Source organism: Cataglyphis hispanica, chromosome 12, assembly GCF_021464435.1.
Source record: "Cataglyphis hispanica isolate Lineage 1 chromosome 12, ULB_Chis1_1.0, whole genome shotgun sequence".
Classification (NCBI taxonomy): domain Eukaryota; kingdom Metazoa; phylum Arthropoda; class Insecta; order Hymenoptera; family Formicidae; genus Cataglyphis; species Cataglyphis hispanica.
This window is the reverse complement of record NC_065965.1, coordinates 3,588,031-3,601,351: the sequence shown is the minus strand read 5'-3', so window position 1 is coordinate 3,601,351 and position 13,321 is coordinate 3,588,031. Positions and strand designations below refer to the sequence as shown.

The 13,321-nt window shown below is 33.9% G+C and overlaps 3 protein-coding genes across 5 annotated transcripts in view; 2 read left to right on the top strand and 1 right to left on the bottom strand.

Moving 5' to 3' along the window:
• The first annotated feature begins 447 nt into the window (after nucleotides 1-447).
• LOC126853591 (tubulin glycylase 3A-like) lies at nucleotides 448-2,376 on the top strand. Its single transcript, XM_050599438.1, has 6 exons — nucleotides 448-534; nucleotides 1,097-1,310; nucleotides 1,408-1,498; nucleotides 1,562-1,764; nucleotides 1,871-2,062; nucleotides 2,154-2,376. Exons 1-6 carry the CDS (start codon nucleotides 448-450, stop codon nucleotides 2,318-2,320), a joined length of 954 nt encoding a protein of 317 aa, XP_050455395.1. The 3' UTR covers nucleotides 2,321-2,376.
• Nucleotides 2,377-2,527: 151 nt separating this feature from the next.
• LOC126853291 (UPF0430 protein CG31712) lies at nucleotides 2,528-8,173 on the bottom strand. 2 transcript variants are annotated; one of them, XM_050598896.1, is made up of 6 exons: nucleotides 7,858-8,173; nucleotides 7,410-7,553; nucleotides 7,170-7,217; nucleotides 6,648-6,873; nucleotides 3,876-3,959; nucleotides 2,528-3,792 (listed from the first exon to the last, which is right to left on the bottom strand). In XM_050598896.1, exons 1-6 carry the CDS (start codon nucleotides 7,998-8,000, stop codon nucleotides 3,628-3,630), a joined length of 810 nt encoding a protein of 269 aa, XP_050454853.1. In that variant the 5' UTR covers nucleotides 8,001-8,173; the 3' UTR covers nucleotides 2,528-3,627. The 2 variants fall into 2 exon arrangements, with proteins under 2 accessions (XP_050454853.1, XP_050454854.1); XM_050598897.1 differs by lacking the exon at nucleotides 7,170-7,217.
• Nucleotides 8,174-9,604: 1,431 nt separating this feature from the next.
• Nucleotides 9,605-13,321, top strand: part of LOC126853268 (serine/threonine-protein kinase 26) — an 85,181-nt gene continuing 81,464 nt past the window's right edge. The window contains exon 1 of one of the 2 annotated variants that reach the window (XM_050598862.1): nucleotides 9,605-10,470. Coding sequence is in view for 1 of the 2 variants with exons in the window: in XM_050598867.1 (XP_050454824.1) it covers nucleotides 10,456-10,470 (15 nt within the window). In the remaining variant the exon portion in view is untranslated. The remainder of the gene's footprint in view (nucleotides 10,471-13,321) is intronic. The other variant, XM_050598867.1, reaches the window with a different exon arrangement.

Here is a 13,321-nt window from a genome sequence, read left to right as displayed (position 1 = left end):
AACAAACGACGAAACAAAGATAAATTTTCTATTAAAAGTCTTGACGAGAGCAATAACTGAGCATAAATATTACGTAACCTGTGGCACGTTTCCGGTTCTCAAAAAACCATTGGCAGATAGAGGCTGGCTCGAGAAAAAAGCAATTAAAAAAATGATTTCTACAATTCCCGAAACATATGAAGGTTGTATTTTAAATACTTTGTCATCGTTCGAAATAAATTAATCTGAAAGTTTACGTTTTCAGATACCTTAGAACAAATAAAAAAATTGCTTCAAACTCCTGCTAATTTTATATGGTATACGAATAAGAAACCTAGTATAAAAGCAGATAACAAAACCATTGTGAATAAATTTGCCGGCAGTTACTTTACGTCAAAGGTAATTTAATTCAAAAATATGCTACGTCTGGAATTCATAATTTTTAATTAACGAAATATTTAGATTGACATGTGTAACAATCTAGAAAATGCCTATTGGTTTTACGAAACAGGCGTATCAAATATACAGTTTCCACGATGCTACAATATGTATCAAGTATAAATATCGCACGTATGAAAATTATACAATATTAAAATATATATATAAATTATATTAATACATATTAAATTATTTTTAATAGTCAGCACAAATGGATGAGTTTATACAAGATTATTACATTACTGCGTGTTTTGGAATTTTAAAATGGTTTTTGTTACTCACCAATTTGGTAGGAGCAAAAAACATCTGGTCCCTGCATGGAACAATCCCCATAGATGCAATTTTATTCGCCTTGGAACGCTGTATAGAATATATAAGGTTGTAAACAATATTATTCGTATTATACAAATGTATTATGTTTTGTACGAAACTCGTTTTCAGTGTCCAAACACACGAGGATATAGACCGTAAGAATTATGAGAATGCTTCTCCATCCGCATGGTATCAATTTCTAGATTGGTACTACAAAATAATATACGAACGTGTTTTATTAAAAGAAAGTGATAAAGTTGATGTAAACGTACGTATAAATATATTGTAATATTATTTTCTCATAATATATATGTCTAAGAAATCTTGAGAAGAAAAAAATGTGATTAAAGAATTTTGGAATTTATAGGAACTCGTAACATCTGTGCGCAATGTATTGAAAACAGTGATTAAATATCGACCGCAAAATAGAATCGACGGTATACGCAATATTTGGATTTTAAAACCGGGCGACGATAGTTTAGGACGCGGAATTGTTTTGAAGAGTTCTATGGTCGATATCCTCGCCAAAGTAACTCAGGCAGCAAAAGAAAATACCGAATATGTTGTACAGAAATATATAGGTATCATTTAAAAAGATCATTCATCATTTAATATAATAATATAAAATATACAATGAAAAAATGTTCTAAAAAAAATGTCATATTATAATTTTTATAGAGCGACCATTGTTAGTCCATAAAACAAAAGTAGATATTAGGCAATGGTTCCTGATAACCAGTACACAACCTCTTGTCGTGTGGATCTTCAAGTATTTCGCATTTTATTATCTTTGTACTTTTAGAGCTTCTAATAACTTAGATTATTTAATCAGGGATATATTAATACGATTCGCGTCGAGAGATTTCACTCTTAGCGATTTTCACGAATCCATTCACTTGTGTAATACAACCGTGCAGCTAAAATATCGAAAGTTACCGAGATGCAATTCCGATTTACCCGAAGAACTTCATTGGAATCTTCAGGATTTCAAAAATTATCTCCAGTATTTTTATTCTACAAACTTTCCTGTAAATCGTTAAAAATTGCATAATTGATCAATTAAATTGCTGATTTAGATCGCTCAATCAAGAAATGGCTTGGGAAAAAATTATTAGACCAGGAATAAAGCAAAATCTGATAGGGGCACTTCTGGCATCTCAAGATAACATGGTAAATCGTAAAAATAGCTTTCAATTGTACGGAGCTGATTTCGTAGTGGCGGATGATTTTTCGGTATGGCTATTAGAAATAAATACAAATCCACGATTGCATCCGCCAAGCAGCGAAGTCACTGCAAAACTCTACCCGGAAGTCATAGAAGACGCGATGAAAGGTAAGTTATTTGAAAAAATAGAAGAAGGCGTCAATGTAAATATAAAGATATATAAAAATATTATTATATAAAATCATATTATAATCTTTAGTGGTCTTAGATCTTCGTAAAAATAAAAAAGCATCTTGCGGAAGATTCGAATGTATTTACAAGCAACGTAATCCATTTTATGGCGTCAATGTCTTGGGGCAAGGTACAAGTCTTGGCATTCGTGGTAAAGGTTTATTTGTGACGCCAAAATTGCCGCGAGATCTCTGACTCTAACACAATTGTAACATTTGCCGAAATACACTTCTCCGAAAACCTATTTCGCACAGAACTCTTTCAGTTTCAATCATAATCCGTCAAATGCAAGCAATTTGATATTAGCATATAAACAACACGTGAATTGCTAGATAAACGCATTGAAAAAGCACATTATATTCTCTTTTTTCGTCGCGCAATTAACAGAATAATAGCAAGTAATTTATTATAAACATGTTTATTTTACAAGTAACAATACGCGGTAGGTATACAATTCTATATGGATAAATATTTTTTTTTCGCAGAACAATGAATATACATTATGATGTAAAACTATATCCATACATTATTCACATACACAATCACTTATTCTCATTTTATAATGCTTTACATCACTATTATTCTTTTAATTTGTCTTTTTATTGTAAAACTATCATTTCATTCTCATTTTGCAGAATAAATACATTTTTATCAGATTCTAAAAATGTGGATGTGTATAATTATATAATTATAAAATAGTTACTTGATTATATCACATTGCTGTGAAAATTTGTTTATTTTTAACATATGTTATTATATTCCAGACATGTTTATAAAATAGATAACTGTTGAAAAAAATGAAAGTTATAATGGCGATTATTATTCACGATATCTTGCATAAAAAATTACACTTAATAATGTGAACAATTAATTCACTATTTTTGCAATGCACATGATCTAATATGTTATATGTGATTCATTTTATTGAAATATTGCATTTCTGTATATTAAAATAATAATAGAGGATTTATAATGTACAAATTACATATGTATAAATCATATAGAACACATTAAAGGGCTAGAATATACTTACATCAGATAGAACGGAACACAATTGTTAAAAAAAAAAAAAATATTTCAAGATATGATATAAAAAGCTAAAATCTCTTTTTTTAAAGATGTATTTTAATTAAAAATATTATGTGTTTTTTACCATCATATACAATATTTTTACATGATTAAAAACTTGTGTTCATACATGATGTTAGCATACTCTAGCATAATGTGAAATCCCCTTTGTATCTGTGTTGAAACCTCACAAGATGAGAATTATTTAATTCTGATCATCCATCGACATCACAATTAAATAAAATACGATCTTGCTTGATTTCAACAACTGTTTTGAATACATTAAGGTAAACTTTGGATCTTACGGTTCTGCACTCGTTACTACAATGTACTTATGTAAGTACAATCTGTAACGACTGTACTCGCGAATCAAATATAAAAACTGACAAGATTTTGTGTAAATATCACATCAAACTGTATGAAACAACACACACTCACGTAACCGATTTTAGGGTGAAGGATAACTTAGGCCTCGAATTATTTTTGCCTAAGATCCTCTTCTGTTCCTCCTTAACGCGTTTTTCATGCTCTTTTCTCATTTTTTGTCTTTCTTCTTCCATTAAACGCTGTTCTTCAACCATAGCCAATCTTTCTTCAGCCTAATGTTCAGATTAAGTTAAATATGCATTTAATTGCATGTTAACATCTCTTTTCGTAAAATGTATTAATGTCGATAACTCACCAATTTCTTCTGAGCCTCTTCTATCTTTCTGTTGTTCTCCTCCATAATCCTCTCTAGTTCCTCACGCTTCTTCCGCTCTTCCTCCTACAATGACAATAAAATAGATTTACACAAAGCAATGATGTTGTCGATCACCATCTGTTGTTACATCGTTCGTTTTCGAAATCATAGTGCTGCTATGTCAACAACCTAGTGTTACACATCCTAAGAACCTTTATAAGGGAAAGTTCGGGATTTATAAAATTTTTAAATCAGATTCCAAAGAGAATGGCTTATGAGAAATAGAGTATGATAGAGGATATATGCATATACAGTTTCTTCTTTTGTATCAAATGCATTCCTCTTAGATCTCAGCAAACTGTTTTTTCTCAGATTGCTTAAGAATATAATGTTTTAGACGAATGTCATTTGAATAAAAAAATAAAAAAATAAATAAATTTCTCATAACTTTATATAAATCCAGTGTGCATGCAAAGAATATACAAAAACTTTCTTTCCATAAACTCGATATAAGAGTGCATGATAAGAATTAAATAAGAAATGTTATTTATAATATATTATGTTTGTAGATAAAATTTTTAAATGAGGTCTGGATGATATAACGCAAAAATTAATTCCCTAAAGAACATTTACATGAATGGTTGTTGCCATCCGCCCAACCTGTCGATGAAAATTCGTCGTGTCCTATGGTAATAGTATTTAGCGAATCTATAAAATGAGCCCTAATATGGTCTTTCTGGTACAGAATGTTGAAACAAAGAACAATGATAATAATATTGGTATAAAATGAATTATGAATATATAAATTGGATAATACCTGAATGAAGCTCACGCCAGCACGTAGGGGATGCCTTCTTCATCGACAATCACTCAGCAGTGAGTAAAAAACCGGCATCTTCTGTTGGTAGTCAGTAAGGAAGATGACCTATATATCGCTAGGTCGTGCTTTGTTGCTATGGGATTCTAATTCTCTGCCCCCTTAAAATCTCTAACTTTTCCCTTTCTAATAAATTTTTTCCCAAATTTGTAGAGATAATCAACGCAAACTCAATGTGCAAAAATGAGAGTAAAACTTCTAATAAATTTGTTTAATAAATTAAGATTATTGTCCAGTCGACAAAGAAGATGATGTTTCAAGAGGGTATAAAAATAAATAATTGTGCAGAAAAATATAATAGTAGATACAATTCTAATTAATAAAATAAAATGAAAAACGATATCTGATTTTTGATTTGTTAAACAGCGTAAATTAAATAACAAGATTCTTTAGTATCTAGTAATTAACGCATTTTCATACATGTAACAATTGCTGGGCAAGCTTAAAACTTGAGGAGTGAAATAATAATTATAAGAATTATTTGCCCTTGTGCATCTTAATTCTCTCTTGAATTTAAAAAATAATACTTATATATGTACGTGTTCGAGAAGAAGAGAAAATTTTATAGTAAATTATTATTAAAAATATATACATTCTCTCGCGCCCGTAAACTGATATAAAATAGCAATATAAGTAAATCAAGTTGTACGTATAAAAAAAAAAATATTTTTACATATTTCTATAAACAAATTTGTGTATATTATCTAATCATATAAAAATAGTTAAATCAAGAAAGTCTAACAAAGTTTTATTTATAGCTGATTGTAAGCTATTCTTCCTCTATCATCTGTAGTCTTCTGAACGTATATACATTTCATATAATACTGTCACTATGCTGATTCAACTGATAGTAACAACTTTTTAGGGAAGAATATTACTGTTTTATAATTTCATATAAAAATAACTTTATTTCAGATTCAAGAATAATAAACTTCTCTTGATCGATAAATTACAAAGTTTAAAATTGTTACTTTTATTTAAATAAATAATACTTTTTCTTTTCTATTTTTTTCTTAAAGATTGTATAATGTGATAAAGTGAATATTCATGGACATTTTTTAAAATTAGATTGATAAGTATATAAAAAAATTGATAAGCAGACTTGCCAACATGCACAACAATTACAGAAATTGTGAATGTAGACTGTGATTCAAACGAATCAGAGCAGTCTAAGCACATTTTCTAGAATTGCTGACACAAACGTCAATCCATATATCGTGTGATGAAAAAGGTTAATGTTGTACAGATATATAAATATATGTACATGGTAGAAATAATTTGATCATAAATAATCGACACATGCGCCTATAATAGCAGAGAATCTCTTTCATAATAGTATCAAATATAGCTTCTCAGTAACGCGACCTCAGTGGATGCTCACAAATCGAAGCAGTGTGGTTTTCTCGTTTAATTTCTTACAGTATAATCGCGAACCACAATGCTTCAAGCCCAAACGCTGTGATCGTAAACTGTAGAATTATAATAGAACTGGTTTGTAAATTCAATTGTAAAATTTCTCTAATAGAAATAATAATACAATTTGTAAATCCTATAGTTTCAGGACATCAAGATTAAAATATGCAAGATTTACAAATTGTATTTAGCCCGGCTTTACAATTAATATCAAAGCTTTAATATAAATCTTTTGAATGTTTTCTATTCTCATTTATTACAGATTTCATATTCTGTAAATGTTGCGATACGTTGTAATAATTATTTAAAATTTATATGTCTCAGCTATAAATAATATTAATTAAGATTTTTCACGAAAATACATTCTATATATATTCCGACTTTTCGGAATAATTGCATTAAAAGACTGCTACATTTAGTTTCTCTTGATCATAACAGCGCTTGGGCTATCACTGACCAATATTTCTATTGATAGATCTTACCTCTCTTCGTTTCTCCTCCTCACGTAGTTTTGCTTGTCTCCATTCCATCTCCTCCATCACTTGCCGCTCCATAGCCCTCTTTGCTTCTTCTACACGCCTTTGCACCTCAGCTTCAATTTCTTCTTTTCGTTTCTCAAGCTCCTCTTCTACCCTTTTTTGTACAAGTTCTTCAATACGTTTAGCTGCTTCCTCTTCTACCATTTTTTGTTCCACCTCGCGCTGACGTCTGCAGACAGATAAGTAGCAATCTTCTTCCAGAGCACCGTTTCCAGAAATTTTTTTTTACAAAAGTGAAGTTGACAATATACTAGATCTTTATGTCAAGTGCATAAATTTTGAAGTTTATCAATATAATTATTTAAATCAAATTGAATCAATTAAAATTTGCTATATGTGATATTACTAAAAATGATATTAATGCTTACATATGATATGTCAAACATGTTTTTAGCAAAAAGTGAGAATTGATGAGCTTTAAATAGTTATATGAACCACCACCATGAAATAATTACACATTCTTACCCAGCTGTGCTCGTAGTGAAGATTTTGTTCATTAATTCTTTCTTTTTCCTGACAACACAATTATAAAAAATAACGTATAACAAAAATTTTTGATATAAAATAATTATAACATAATGTTCCATTCTTGATATTGAACAAAATATAAAAAAATAAGGCTGGTAAATGATCTAGTATTTTCCAACCCTAATGCATAATCTATCAAGAGGAACATTATCAACATACTTAATAACTACTGTTTACCTTTGTCGCTCCATTTCTGCTAGTCTTTCCACTTCGTCCATTTTTCGATCCCTATCCCTATAAGAACGTTTTTTGTGACTGACAATGTGCACATCGTCTGATACTTCTGAACCACTGCTGGATGATGCGGAATGGGATCGCTTTCTAAAACAGAATCCAATTATAACTACGTTATTTCTAATTCATGTATATAGTCTGTTGAAATAGATATCAATCATAGCGCACATTGCAATCCAGACAAGGCGTTAACTACAAATAAGTTTAAAAATTTACGCAATATAAATAAGATACATAATAATTCGAGAATTTGTATAATTTTTATCGTCAAACATACTAAACATGCTAAAAAAGCGTGACAAAATGGCTGAAAAAATTATTATTTCAAATTTCTTGTAAAATATTGAAGAATCAGACACATCGATGAGATGTCAAACGCAATGCAACGCACCTGGACTTAGAACTACGTTCTTTCGGTTTGTCTGAATATTTGTTGTTGGAGTGCTTTTCACGCGATTTGGATCGCTTGCGAGAATGCTTGCTCTTGTGACGCCGTCTACTCGGTGATTTTGATCTGGAACGGGAACGGCCCATTTTCTCAAAATCGATCGTTGTTTCCGCGAATTTAGTTCAGTTCAACGAAGTACAAAGAGCCACTGTTTTCAGAAAATTCATTCAATATTTACGACACGATAAATATCCACTTAATTTTTACACTACATGTATCCAGGAATCTCCTATATCGTTGAAACACAGATGACATAAAAAAGTAGATAGCTATTTCGCATTTCACTTGAGAATAATATTTTAAGCGCCACCTGAGCGAATATACATGAATTAATATTCAATATGGCCGATTTCTAATAGAATATGAAAAAGTAAAGATTTCTTTCTTTCGATTGGCCAATCGCTTCTCTATATAGATAGTTTTTTGAACTCAGTCCAATATTTGTTTGGATTAGTTAATTAGTATAGCAGCGACCTTGTAACGTATATGAGTCTGAAAAGTGCTTGTATCGATAGGACCAATGCAAAGTACTGTATTTATTTAATTTTATTTCTACATTGCAAATATAAAAGCTTTCTTTCGGAAAAAAGCTTTTTTTTTAAATTGTTTTATAATTATTTTGAAAAGTTTTCTAGTAAAAGTAAGCGATATTCTATGTAATTTATGTAAATGAAAATGCTTTAATTTGATGCAATATTATTATCCGAATGAATATATAATACGCGTGAATATGATTGATAACAACATAGAGTTTGTGAAATAAAAATGTATAATATACAAGCTCCATGTAAAAGAAAATTATACATAAATCATCTTGAAATTCTTTACAAAGCGCAACGTCAACGATTCTGAAATTAAATTATATCAATTACTTGTACAAAGTTTAGTTATTAAATATTGTATATTATATTTATGATAAATACTAAAAGATATTGAAGATATATCAAAATCAATTAACAAATTAAATATTGTTTATATATAAATAAATGCAAGATTTCGCGAACTATACACAATCGTGCCAACGGCACATAATCAGTTGGTAACCTTTGCTAACGCATTCAAAAATTTAATAACGATAATAATATGGCGGTGTCTACCTACACGACGTGCACATCGTCGCCTTCGATCGCGACTTTTTATATTTTCTTCGACATTTATTCAACATTTAAACATTAAGTTGCATGAGAGAATGCAGTAAGTACTAAGATTCTAGAAAGAATCAATTAATTAACATATTAAAATTTATTGCAAAACAAAAGATATTGAGAACCGATCGCGACAACAATCATTAGCATGAACTTTTATCAATTTTATTCTCTGTTTCTTTTGCAGGCAGGTTCATCGAATCGTTTGAAAGAAAAAAATACATCGGGAATTAAAAATTATTCGGAAATTAATCATGTCACGGTGTCGGGAATTGCGTAAACATGAAATTTCGTTATTCGGAAATTAATTTCGTCACGGTTGGAAATTGCGCAAATATGAAAATTTTACATAATTGAAGCGATCTGAAGTCGTAAACGTGTCGCTAACACAATCGGGAATCGCGCGCGCATTACATATATTCGGCCGGTCCGTTTCCGGCGCGTTCCGCCGGTTCGGGAAGCGCGCGCGCGGCAGCACCGCCGCCGCCGACCCGGCGTGTCGCGCCACCGTCGCCGCCAGCTGTGCCGTGTCGGTCGCGCCATTCCGGTCCGTTCCGCTGACGACTGCTACAGAAAGCAAGATGGCGCCCGTCTGTTTGCGGATACCTCTGCGACGGATATAAATACGCGAAAAGAGAAAAAAAGAAAGAGAAAACAGTGCCGCGAGAAACCGTTACGGACGATCGAGCGGTCGGTGACGATCGGTTGTGATACCCGCGTCTGGTCGACGTCGCCAGGCATCGCGGTAAGGTCGCGCGAAAGCGTCTGCCTTGTTCCCCGTTGTAGCAAAGCGGAGCGGCGCGCGAAACCCCTCGAAGGCGGCTGAATTCTTGGTAATTCGTCGCGGCTCCGGAGGCGGTTCCCGCGAACGGTGCCCACCTGAGGAATGCCAGATCGGCCGTGCTCCCCCCCGACAGCAGATCGACGGATCGGTAGTGCGACGCGTCGCGAACGAGTGTGAGCGAGTCGTGACAAAAAAAAAAAGAAAGAAAAACGACCTCGCGACACGGCGGAGTGTGCTCTCGTGGGGGATTTCCTCCCGAGAAGGTGATAGCGGTCGTTATTCTCTTTCGTGACGTATGTGTTTCGCGGAGGTCGTCTGCCAGACGGGTGGTCGGTCGTCGCGAGTGTTTTTATCGTCCTCGTCGTTGTCGTTTACGTCCACGTTATCGTCGACGTTACGTCGCGAGTGTCGTAGGAGATCTCGATGCTCTGTCGCTTTTCCTTGGAGGACCAACAACCCCTTTGGACATCTGACCAGATCAGCTGTTACTGCTGCTGTTATTGCTGCTGGGACTACTAGCCCGGCAGCCTCCTGCGTGGATATCCTTCTGTTGGAGCGGTGGGGCAAGGAGGCGCCGGAAGCAGCCGCGAATCCGGAAGCATAGCGAAGAAGATGGCCTTCAACGAGGTGAGTAACCTGGCCTATTTTGCCTATTTGCACGCATCGCATTGCATCGTATTGCATCGCATCGCATCGCGATAGCGCATCGAGTCGTTTCGATCCCGCGAGATTGACCCCGCGACCCCCAAACGCCATTCCTAACCTAACCTCCGTTCCTGCGCACAGCTGGCACGCTATCAACTCCCGCTTTGCTCCTCCCGGCGCTTCGTCCTTCGCTCTTTGCTCTTCCACGTCTCTCCCGTGACAGGCTTGAAATACTTATTGTTCGACAAGAATCGGTCTTACATACGTGGACGTAGATTCGTAAATTAGCTTTAAATCAATTCATAAACATAGAATGATATTTACAATCCTGACATTTTTATTCGCGTTAACAGGACACAATATAAAAATATCGAATTCGAGAAACCAGAAAACGAGATCACGCGATGTTTGTTTAATAATAACAATAATCAAAGCAAGCTTGTCGTAAAACTGGTAGTATTAATTAGAGTTGATAGCGACGTATTTATTATGTACCATAATTATGTGCCGCTGATATTTCTTTCATATATGCAATTTAGATCTCTAATCAGATGTTGCAGTAGCTACAAGCTATTTGTACAAAGAAATTAGCTGTTAAAGATATTTATCGTATCTATTTAAGTGCATTAGATAATTTGGGCTGTATATATTGAATAAGTGTTCTAATAATATATGTTGAAAAAAATAAGTGTTGCATAAAATATACACACACACATAAAACGAGGCAAAGAGTTGGTAAATTCTTTTGTTCCACACATCGTAATAATGCGCGCCTAATTGTCTCGTCCTTGACGCGATGCGATAAATGTCATTGAAATACACAAGAGAAAGATTTTTTATCTTCTACATTCTACAATAATTTTATCACTTCCATAGTAATTTCGTGTCGCTCGACGATCATTGGCCCGTCATTATGACAATATTATGTAGTTGTATAGTGTTAGGAATTTGTAATCTGCTTGAAACTGCGCTTTTGCGTCACAACAATAACATTGATGAGCTCTCGTTGCTATCGTCATAGATTTTGATAAAGAAAAGTTCGCCTTTTTGCCTCGCAAATACTGACTGTCGATAACGCATTACATGTTTACGTCGCGCAATCGATTTGGAAGTAACATTTTATAGAACGAAATTTTATACACGAATTAGTCTCTTCGAATTTTTATTATATTCTACATGTAATTTTTTTATTATTACGATTGATTTAATAATCTTAATAATCTCGGTCGCGTGTTTTATTTCGAACGCATTCGAATTTTCGTGCACAATAGAAGATAACATCAACTCTTTCACACACACACACACACACATACGAACTATGGGAAACTTCCCATCATTTGATAGTATATACAATGCTCGGTTATCTAAAGTCGCTTTTTATTATATTCGCTAATATTTCAGTCAACACTAATTATTACTAAGTATTATCAATTATTATACTAGTGTTTCACACATCATTTGAAAGATTTTACAGAAACGCAGAATGGAATCCGGGATTCTAACAGAATATAGATATACGTGTATTCGAAATAATTTACTTCACGATCTGTTCGTCGAACGTTATCATCGCGCATGACGCATGCAATTGTACAGTAGCTCTCGGTTTTATCGCGCTCGTCTATTTTTCGCCGAGTCATACAAAAAAAAAAAAAAGAAAAAAAAATATGCCGCGGTGCGTAATTAATATACTGCGATCGGATTTCGCCGATAGCTTGCTATAATGTTACATACGGTTCATAAAACTCTCGACCGGTGCGATAATCGCGCATGGAACGTGACTTCTGTTCTCACGAAGCTCTTGATATTTTCAACGGAATGTGCGACGCGATTCCGACAACTTCATATTTTCCGCGCGAACGCGATTCGAAGGGTCTTCGAATTTTTTTCGATGACGCAGAAATTTTTCACTCCGTTATCGATCGCTTCTTTAAGCTGCGAGTGTCACTTTTATCACTGTTGATTGATTAAATTTTCTTCCTCACGAACTTCTCAGACGCAAAACAACGCGATTATTCGAAGTGCGCGGATTAATTTCAGATTCTTGATCTTGATTATCTCGTGACGACTTTGATGAATCTCAGATCTATATCGAGGAGTACTTTATGTAAGCCGTAGATTCGTCATCGTTATCTTATCTTTGTCACGCTTCGCGATTTCGCAAGAGGGATTTAATCTGTCCGTCAGAACTCGAAAAAAAGAAAGAAACGCGAACAAAGATACCTGTGCGACCCGTTGATATTGATCGAGATGTCATATATCAGTGCGTAGGATGGGATTCCGCTTCTTTGACGTCCCCTACGCGCGCGATACACGTGGGGCTTCGTTCTCGTAATACTGTGAATTCTCCCCCGTTTCTACAATAACACGTCTATTCTCATCAAGGACTCGTCGGAGAATTAGACTCGAAGTTTTCCCTTCGACCTTTCCGGGTGACCTGGTAAAGCTGCGTGTTGTAGCACTCATACAGCACCTGATATACTGTATGAGTTTCACATATACATGTGTGCTTTGAATCGTAAAACTTGGTTGCAAATTAAAAATTCTGAGCGCACTTGTTATTGGCGGTGCTGTTGAAATAGCTGTTTTGAAACTGTTTTGAACTTTCTCAAAGTTTGCAGCTTGCGATATCTCAAGAAATGTAATAGAACATTTCGTACATGCTGCGCAAATGATGCTGCGTATTTTCTCTATATTTAATTTTTTTCTTATTTTTATACTATTTAATTTTATAGGAGGAAAATATTTGTTTGTGTTTCAATATAATGTTCCTCGTACGGTTTTAAATGCCGAACAGGTTTATCGCTCGAAAAAGTTTCTCGCCGTGCGTAGGGAC